General features: G+C 35.9%; 2 protein-coding genes across 8 annotated transcripts; one reads left to right on the plus strand and one right to left on the minus strand.

Moving 5' to 3' along the window:
* The first annotated feature begins 1897 nt into the window (after positions 1–1897).
* On the plus strand, positions 1898–2726 carry LOC133699539 (uncharacterized). The gene has a single exon (XM_062122822.1). The coding sequence runs from the start codon at positions 2011–2013 to the stop codon at positions 2533–2535; it is 525 nt and encodes a 174-aa protein (XP_061978806.1). The 5' UTR covers positions 1898–2010; the 3' UTR covers positions 2536–2726.
* A 2494-nt stretch (positions 2727–5220) lies between these two features.
* LOC133699540 (uncharacterized) lies at positions 5221–8659 on the minus strand. Of its 7 annotated transcripts, none has more exons than XM_062122826.1 (4): positions 8642–8659; positions 7142–7398; positions 5838–6269; positions 5221–5456 (listed from the first exon to the last, which is right to left on the minus strand). In XM_062122826.1, exons 3-4 carry the CDS (start codon positions 6129–6131, stop codon positions 5313–5315), a joined length of 438 nt encoding a protein of 145 aa, XP_061978810.1. In that variant the 5' UTR covers positions 6132–6269; positions 7142–7398; positions 8642–8659; the 3' UTR covers positions 5221–5312. The 7 variants fall into 7 exon arrangements, with proteins under 7 accessions (XP_061978810.1, XP_061978814.1, XP_061978812.1 ...); XM_062122830.1 differs by having other exon boundaries at positions 7301–7398; positions 8642–8658; XM_062122828.1 differs by lacking the exon at positions 8642–8659 and adding an exon at positions 7945–8362 and having other exon boundaries at positions 7301–7398.
* Between the last annotated feature and the right edge of the window lie 851 nt (positions 8660–9510).

Raw genomic sequence — 9510 nt, forward strand, 5'->3', positions numbered from 1 at the left:
TTCTGAACAAGTTTACCAGAAGAACAAGGTTTTTTTTTTTTTTTTTTTTTAGGATTTTAAGCATTCATCATGTCTGATTTCTGAAATCCCATTATCTCGCTTCAGTCTGATCCTTACTCAATATGGATCTAGTTTTCTGATCATTGCAAAACCAAAATACATATGATGATTTTACTTGAAATTCTTCAGTCACTTTTAGATGATAAACTTAATTCCACAATCGTAATTCATGCTGTACGTACGTAGTTTCTTGGGCTTCCTAGAATACCTGGGATGCTATGATATATTAGCATCTCCATCGTGATCACAGGTGAGCTTTTGCCGGCCTTGTCTAATTATGGATCAGGCTGGCAGGTTGCATCACTAATCCTAATAATGCGAATGAGATTATGATTTTCTTTGAAAACTTTGGATTTGGGAGATGAAGTGCACAACAGAACCGTTGTTTGATATGAGATGTTGATCACAATTATACTTGAGAAGAGAAAAGGCCGTGGAATGAGGTATGCATGCAGTAACTTGAGAAGAGAAAGTACCCTTCATGGCTGCCATGGCTGCAAAACCTACTGTAAAACAGGAACGTGATGGCAGTATGAACCCATTACTGTCTTTTGATTCCATGGCATCAAGGCCAGTGCTAGTGGAGCAAACCACATGACACCACTGAAGTGCCAAAAATTGAGAATGTCACTGGAGTACTGCAATGATCTTTAATTAAATCCTCTGTATATCATCAAAAATGATTTGACTGCTTGATTTCTATGTAAATTCCATGAAATCTGCACAATTGGCAGGCATTTTGGTTCTTGCATCTCATCTAAACAGCTTGAGATGAGGGAACGGAGGCTGAGTCTTGCTGATACCAGTCCATCTAGCTCGTATTCTCACGAGGAGGTAAGACCTCTGATTCTTGATATCTACTCAAACTACTCATCTCTGGCTCTCTAGGGTTTTATTTGATGAAAATTATAATTTTGATTGCTGTAATTGCAGGAAATTGCAAGAATTTACAAGAGAAGAGGTGGAAGTGATAATGAGATCTTATCCCAGAATTTATTTATTTTTTTAATCAAATAAATTTATACTTTTTTATGTTATATGTCATCTATTATTATTATTATTATTATTATTATTATTATTAAGCTAGGCCTCGGTAATAATATATGAGGAAAAACAACTGTCTACGAAGATTTTGTTACCTTTTCTATATAATTTTTAAATTATGATTTTTTTTTTAAAAAGTTCTATAGTCATTAGGGATTTTCTATCTTTAAATTATAAAGTTTTTTTTCAATTACATAATATTTAAATCCTGTTTTGAAAAGTATCTTTTGAACTAAAATAAGTTTTTTTAAAAAAAACATTATTTTAATTTTTTTTCTTAATAAACAACTGTTTATTTTTTAATGAATATATATGAATTAGAATAATTCATTATTAATTTTAATAAGATACACTATTCCATTAATAATCTCAATTCATGGAGTATAATCTTTATAACTTCTCTACAAACCTATATAATATATGCCTTTTCATCCTAGGAGTTTTCTAATTTCGAATTAAAAAATAATTTAATTCACTAATTACATGTTATTTTGAAGGATTATATTTGAGAAACCGTACACAATGCATAGCCTGAATATATTTGAGTTGAAGAAAAAATAAAAAATTAGTTAATCTAGTTAAAACATGAAAATCCAACTTATTATTTTTAAAAAAATAATATCATTTTAATTATTTTTTATATAAAAAAAATAAATCAATATGGATTGAAATTTCAAACCGGTGAGCTGGGCCTTCCCCGGGTTTAATGAACAAAACCTTGAAAATAAAATAAAAGAAGAATACCTAAACTACCCTGGTCTTCTTATGCTGCCTAGCGCCTTCAACCCTAACTACAGTGAGCTCTCCATTTCCTCAAAAAAAAAAAAAAAAAAAAAAACATGAAAAACCCTCCTCCTCCTCCCCCTTCACTCTAAACCCATAAATTGTTCCATAAAAAAAGAAGAAATGAGCTCCATAACCACAAACCTTGCCTCTAAAACACTGAAAAGACGACTCCTCCCATTCACACCGAAACCCATCACCATCATCTCCCGCTCCTCCTCCTCCTCCTCGGAAACCCAAACCCAGAAACTTGAACGCATTGCTGACGTGCTTCTTGACCTAACAAAGATCGAGAGGCACGACTATGCCATTCTCTTCAGACATAAAATGGGTCTTGGTCGTTATGGCCCTGCTGTCTCTGGGGCCATTTTATCAGGCCCGGCTGCACCTGGATCCGCCTCCGGGGATGTGAAGACGGCTGCGGCGGCTGAGAAGACTGCCTTTGATATCAAGTTGGAGAAGTTTGATGCAGCGGCCAAGATCAAGGTTATAAAGGAAGTTAGGACTTTTACTGATTTGGGTTTGAAGGAAGCCAAGGACTTGGTGGAGAAAGTGCCTGTGGTTTTGAAGAAGGGTCTTACTAAAGAAGAGGCTGGTCCCATTATCGAAAAACTTAAAGCATTGGGAGCAACTGTGGTACTTGAATGAATTTGTTTTCTTTCTTATCTATCAAAATTATTTTTGGTGAATTGTTATGTAGAATAACGTGCTGTTCAACTTAAATGATCATGGAGAAATTTGGAGGACCTAGCATGCCATTTTGGTTATCATGGATTTCTCTAAATTGTGGTTTTTGTGTTACTATTAAATATTGAAATGATTGAAATCTGATTTTAGGATATTTGATATCAAGGGAGGTTGGAACTCAATGCTAGCTGAGCTATAAAATTCCAAAGTCAGGAGATTTTTGTTGATTAATTGATGGATAAGGACTTGAGTTAGTTTTCTCTGAATCTGGTTCTTATGTTACTATTAAATATTGGAGCGATTGAAATCTGATTTTAGGACTGCTTGTCGATTAGTTTTTAGTGCATTAGACAATAAGGGAGGTTTGGAGGAGGGGGAAACTAATGCTAGTTGAACTACAACAACACCAAAGTCTGGAGATTTTTGTTGATTAATTGATGGATAAGGATTCGAGTTGGTTTTGTTATTGGCTTGTTACAACTTAAATCTGTCCTCAATGGTTATGACATGGTTAGTTTAGACCTTGCCTCATACATTGAAAACATTAACTCAGAGTTTGATGTTAAAAACTGGATGTTTAGGGTGTATGTAAAGATTTGTAGTTTACAAACTTGTGCTGAAGATAGATTGCTTTGGTACTAATTTTTCCATGAAATTGACATCTTTTTTACCTGAGAGGCGGCTTCTGCCCTCTCACATTTGTTCTCTGTTTTCTAAATTTTTGGATAGGTCGTGTCACATAAGAACAATGTCCTTCTTGTTAGATTTCTCTAGTCTGGTATGTGATCAATGCCATGTTTCATATCAACATAGACACATTTTCTCAAAATATTTGTTTTGTTGGCTTGTATGCAATGGAGGCTGTTATTGCTGGTTCTTCTAGTTATATTCTTTTAGGGTTGGTGTTGTTGCTAGGATACATGTTTAAAGAAGAGCACAAAATGTGTTGCTTCTCATCAATTGCAAATTCCCTGTCAAGTTTTACTTGGGATTGTGGGAGGTTGAGTTGGTTTAAGACTTTTTGGAGTGAAAAAACAGATCTGAGGTTTTTGGTTCTTTGTTCAAATGTCGAAACACTTGAAAGTTGAAACACCATGGTATTCAAAGCTTTACCACGCACCGTATTTTACTCACAGAGGATGAGAATGCTCGTGGTTAACTTCATGGTCAATCCCCTTGATTGTTATTGGCATCATCTACTTAATTGCATCAGAGAAAATCGCTGGAGATTCGTAACAGGACAGCAGTGCCTCTCTGGTAGGCATTTTACATGGGCATCAGTGGCTTCTGAGCCGCTACAAGATCACAAAGGAAATCAGAACAGGCTTTTCTCAAGTGGTGTGTTTCTTCGAAGCGGGTGATATGACATCTTATTTCACACAGATAGGTAAAGTATAGCTGCATTAAGACCATCTATACATGAACCTATGCCGCAGATAGGAAAAAGTAAAGTTGCATTAATATGAATGACCATCTATACATGAACCTATGCAGGACATATCGCTAAGACCGCAATGAGTTGCGTGCGAGAGATACAGCCAGACAGCTTAGATTCCATCTTTCCATATAGAAAAATGAACAGGAACACACATTTATGTTGTAAGCAACTGTTCCTCTGAATCTCAGCATATACTTTCTTCTGCTCAAGTTTTTTTATTTCCCAAATCTACACGGGTCCAACCATAGCATAAGTTTTTGATATCGATTCAAACAAAAGGTCCGAAAACCCTAGTTCCAGCAAGTTCATCACGAGGATCGTTCAGAGCAGTAAGGTTCAATTGTTAGCTGATGATTTACCATTTGCAAACAGCACATTTAAGAGAATATACAGAAAAAGGTACAAAATGGAACTGTGCCATGAAATACTCCCAACATTATGATGCCTCGAGTGAATTAACATGATTATGACTTTCGTAAATAGATTGAACATCCAGATGAACTTCAGTCAGGGATCATGCAGCTAGATTAATACTTCCACCAAATCATTCTCAACGTTCACATGTTGTTTCTCCCAGGTGATTTTTGTTCAAGAGATATATGCTATCATGTTAACTGCGGATAGGATACAGAAGAGCAGAACCTATGGGACAAAAATCGTTCCTTTAGTAGGCTGCTGTAGCTTGTGTGCTAACAAAGGAAAGGGAGTTTTTGAGGATCTAAAAGGATATCATATCCAAAGTTGTGCCATTTATTATGAAAGCTTTGGTGTTGGATTGGAATATTGAATCATCATGGTCTTCTGTAACATTTATTTTGTAGAACACATTGGGCTTCTTCAACACATGATACTTGGAAAATGGCCAAGTTCGTGTGCAGATTTACACTGACAAACTTTACATGGCATCGTACTTGTAGCATATAATTTGCTGATTGACATTTTGATGAAAAATTTTTCCAACACTGGAAATCCTTGTGATGATTCAAACAGTAGAAATACAGCGAAGTCTTTCTGACAGAGCATCTTATCCTAAAGAAGGGCGAAACCCATGAATTGCCCACTCAAGGTGGCATGATTGGTCAACGGAGGGCTATTTCTTTCTCTTTCTTCTTCTTTTTTTTTTAATCAGGAATGGTCGATTTTTCAAGTAAAAATGGCCAGATTTTCATTAATTAGTCTCATCTGGTAACAAAAGCCAAAGAAACGAGTAGTGCATAATAGTGATGAATCATTTTGATATAGATAGATAGTATAACATAACTTCCGCTGCATGATCAAATGCAAGTATTACACTATGTTTTCAAGGAAATACAAGGTTTTGCTCATGGTTGGGCCAATAAATCTTTTCCCTTGGACAAGGTAAGGGTGCTGGTTGGGCAATATAAGTTGGAAGCTGCTGTCCAGGCATCACTACTGCAAAATCTGATGCATAAGCTGCTGGAACCTGTCACAAAGCCAAGAACTTATTTTCATCAATCCGTAGAAGCATATATAACCAGCAGGCTTCTTACACACTAGGCCGAAGAAAAATATATGATTGAGTTTGGTTAGTGTTTCAGAATATTAAAAAAAAAAAAACAGATACAAAAAGAACACATACATGTTTAGTTAGACGGATCAAGACAAGGATATAAAATAAATATTTCTAGGACATTTTTGAAGTGAATTTCTGTCCTTTCAAAATAAGAAGTACAAGAGACATATTCTTTCTATTAATCTCCATCTCTCTTGTCTCGGGATAACAACCAAATCGCTAGAATAGTATATGGTTTTCTTTTTTATCAAAAAGTGAAACACACAACTTAAATGCTTAGTGAAGACTTACTGTTTGAGGGTTTCCAAGTTTGTATAGTGGTCTTGATTCTGAAGAACCATCGGTGACTTCTTGAGGTGTAGAAAAAGAAGGATTAGGCCTAAACAGATGTTCGAAGATGGCCATTATCAGAAACATTGATATCAAGATTGCTGTTGCAACAAAACCAAAAGAAATGGCATTCATGGACGTTCCAAAACTTTTCCATGGAGCTTCCCTATCAATTTCTCCTGTTTGAGATGGTGCAGGGTCTGAACTTGTGTATATGTTCCATGGCTTTGATCTTTCAGAACCTAGCTCACTCATTGTCTTCTTGTTTTCTTTCTTCCTGAAGGGCTATTGTGGGTAGCACAACTCTGAAGTATCAAATGTACACTTACAGCTTCTTGAGACTGAAATCCAATAGTTGTGTCCTGTCTCTGGTCCTGTGGTCAGTCATTGTCCCTGAAGCAAAAAAATTAGCACTCTGATTAATAACAGAATTGCCTAGCAAACAAAGAGAACAAAAGTTCAACGCACGCGCGCGCACACACTAGCAATTACAATGTGAAGGAAGAAGGCATCATCCTTCATCAACAGTAAGAACAAAAGTGAACACAATGCTGAGGAAAATGATTATATGATTGCAGATAGGAAAATTTGACCGATTTCGATAAGCTAGGTGAACAGGCAAGTGAATAACTGGTGGTCTAGTTCTAAAACCAGACCCCTAAAAAATCCAGGGGACCTGACCTTCCTAAGGAAGTGTTCATGTGAATCTTGACAAGAATGCCATTTTTCTAGAGGAGCTTTGACCTTTGCAACTGCCTTTGGATTTCAACTACTGCCCTTCAATTTCCAACAATGGTCTTTCTCCGTCGAATACTAGGCTACCTGCTGTTTTAATTTCAAACTATGTGTCAAGAAACTCCCATTAAATTACTCCTAACTTCTCATAAACATTGCCCTTCACAGGAATAGTTAAGTCATAAACATCTCCCATCACACTACATAAAGATTGGTAATGATCACTACAAAGCAAGAGCATGCCGCCTACTAATTACATTGTGTAGACAAGCATGCCTGTGGACATTCATCAGCACAAGAGATCGTATATTTCCAGAGGATCAGCTAATCCCACTAAATAATTGCTGTCTATATACACAAGAGTACACAGATAAAGACTAAACTCAGAAGACAGGGTGAAAATGATGATGCCACTTGTGATATACCAGATCTGAGGTCAGGTAACACCAAGATATTTGAGAAAATGTAATTCTGAACGAAGAAGCTCAAGCTAGAAAAACCAATGACAAGCAGATAGAACTAGAACTAACATGAAAGTTTTCTTGCTCGCAGATATTCAAGAGAAGGTGATGCGGATTTTGATGATCTTCAGTTGATGCTGCTCTTCCCGTGGTGTGGTGAAATAGGTGAGCTGCTAATTTGCTACACACTATTATGATCATACATAGCTATATAAAGTGTAACCTGACCTCATCATTTGGAGGAGCTGGAAGGCATTTGAATTTGGCCCTGAGAAATAGAAGCATGCATCATCCAAGTCTTGAGATTCTAGAGGGTATTCGCTGCCCTGGAAACACAAGACATTTACACTTCTCAATGAATACTTTACGTCATGTAGCTGAGCCGAACTAGCTTTATACACCAATAGAAAATGTAAAGACAAAGTTATATGATAATCAAAGGCCAGCAGTACAATTTTTGATGTTCAAGATCCGGATGCCTAACTTACTGATTACTATACCTTGTCTCAAGAAGCATATTTTAAGAAATCAAAAGCATGGGCCTTCATGTCTGGAGAGCCGAAAACAGGAAAGGCCTCTTGATGCCTTTAAAAAAGTCGTCACCTTTTGAGTGCTGAATTACATTACATTAACCTTAATAACCCCACAATTAACCTGTAGGCTGCTGGAGTTTATGATTTATCAACTACTCTTGTAATTATGAACTGACAAATAATTATGACCACCAAGTGACCAACCATTGATCAGTTTTTCACATGATGTATGATTATAATCATCATCAAGAATAATGCCATATTACAGCAAGAAAAACACACTGGTTAGTGCTAATGGAAATCACTAATTGCTCATTTTGACTATTAATTATCACGTACCTTCTGGATTCAAGTTTAGAGCTCATTTTGACGGGATTAATGCCTAGGTTCCCAGCTCAAATCCAGCTTAAATATCAAGATGTAATCATGGGAAAGGCACGGCAATATCTCACGTAATCTACCATTAAATAGAAAGAATGAAGAAGCTGCTAGGACATCAAAAGGTTATATATTACAACAGCAACAGCAACAAGCCATGTGCATAATTTAATCTGAAAGGGCTTTGCTATAGAACAAGGGCATGTGTGGCCAAAAGACAGAGAGAGAGAGAATCAATGTCTTTGAGACCTTACAGCTATGCAGTACCAAACTGCCATGATTTAAGAGAAGAAAGAAATGGCTGAGTGGCCAAAAGAATGAATCTTGAAAAGGTTGATGATCTAGACCACATTGCTATCCAGAATTAAATAAAAAAATTAAATAAAAAAGTAAAATTTAAAAACCTGTTGAGAGCGAACCCCTTAACTTTTGTCAGAAACTAACACTAGAGCCACGAAAACCCTTACCTTTAACAATATAAAACTTTTAAAAACATAGAGAGAGGGGGGGAGAGAGAGAGATTACTATTAAGCTAAGAATCCTCTCAGCTACAAAAAGAAAACTTGAATTATTTAGTTTTGGAAAACAAATGGAGTAATAATTGCAGCATAAATTATTAAAAGAAGCCAGGAAAAAGAAAGAAGCTCTTTAATTTTACCTCCAAAACATTGATGGAGACTCTTTCGTCAACCACACAATCACCTTGTCCGAGAATGAAATGAAAGCCTTATCTTCACCTTTCTCATTAAAATCCAAATATATATATATATATATATATATATATATATATATATATATATATATTTTCCTAACTCTTTACAAGTATTTTTTTGAGCTCGTTCCAGGTTCGAAGCACCATTTGTATGAACAAAAATCCCATGATTTCTTCTTTTGAGTCCGAGCTTCTTTAATTATCTCTTTGAGATGGCCAATCTTACAATTCCATAACCTTTTCATGAAACTTGTATTAGATCTCTCTCTCTCTCTCTCTCTCTCTCTCTCTACATATTATTATATATAATTGAGTATCAACGCAATAGAATGCTAACATAATCCAAAAACATTTAGAGGAGAAACTCGGGGTCATGATGTATTTTCCTGATTCCTGATCGGATGATATCTTGTGATCTTCTTTTTGTTTTTTCAAAAAAAAAAAAGAATCCATCCCAAGAAATGGTGCTCTATCAAATCAAGAAGTGCCTTTCTTGTTTTTTTTTTAAATAAAAATGTCAAAATTACAGCAAATTTTGTATTTTCATGCACAAAGGTCATCTCAAAAGGGAGATGATTGCTTCCCATTTCCATGTAAGACATTTGCAAAAGAAAGAGAAGGGTCCCATGACATGAAAGCACTCCAAAGCAGCCGTTGAAAATAGATTGAAGCATGTTTTTCTCAGCTTTTTTCTTTTCTGTCTCTCTATTTTCTCATCTTTCTCGAACACTAGTCTCCAAACGAAGCAACCCTTTGCTTTCCCACCATTTTTACCAACCAATTATCCTGTTCTTAATCTACTGCCTGCTCATTTC

This window comes from Populus nigra, chromosome 7, assembly GCF_951802175.1.
Source record: "Populus nigra chromosome 7, ddPopNigr1.1, whole genome shotgun sequence".
In the NCBI taxonomy this organism is placed as follows: Eukaryota; Viridiplantae; Streptophyta; class Magnoliopsida; order Malpighiales; family Salicaceae; genus Populus; species Populus nigra.

Bases quoted from the DNA above. Each gene is read 5' to 3' on its own strand.
- LOC133699539 (XM_062122822.1), top strand. From the start codon at position 2,011: ATGAGCTCCATAACCACAAACCTTGCCTCTAAAACACTGAAAAGACGA.
- LOC133699540 (XM_062122826.1), bottom strand. From the start codon at position 6,131: ATGAGTGAGCTAGGTTCTGAAAGATCAAAGCCATGGAACATATACACA. The intron at 5,457-5,837 runs GTAAGTCTTCAC...GCTTTGTGACAG, and splicing joins AACTTGGAAACCCTCAAACA to GTTCCAGCAGCTTATGCATC.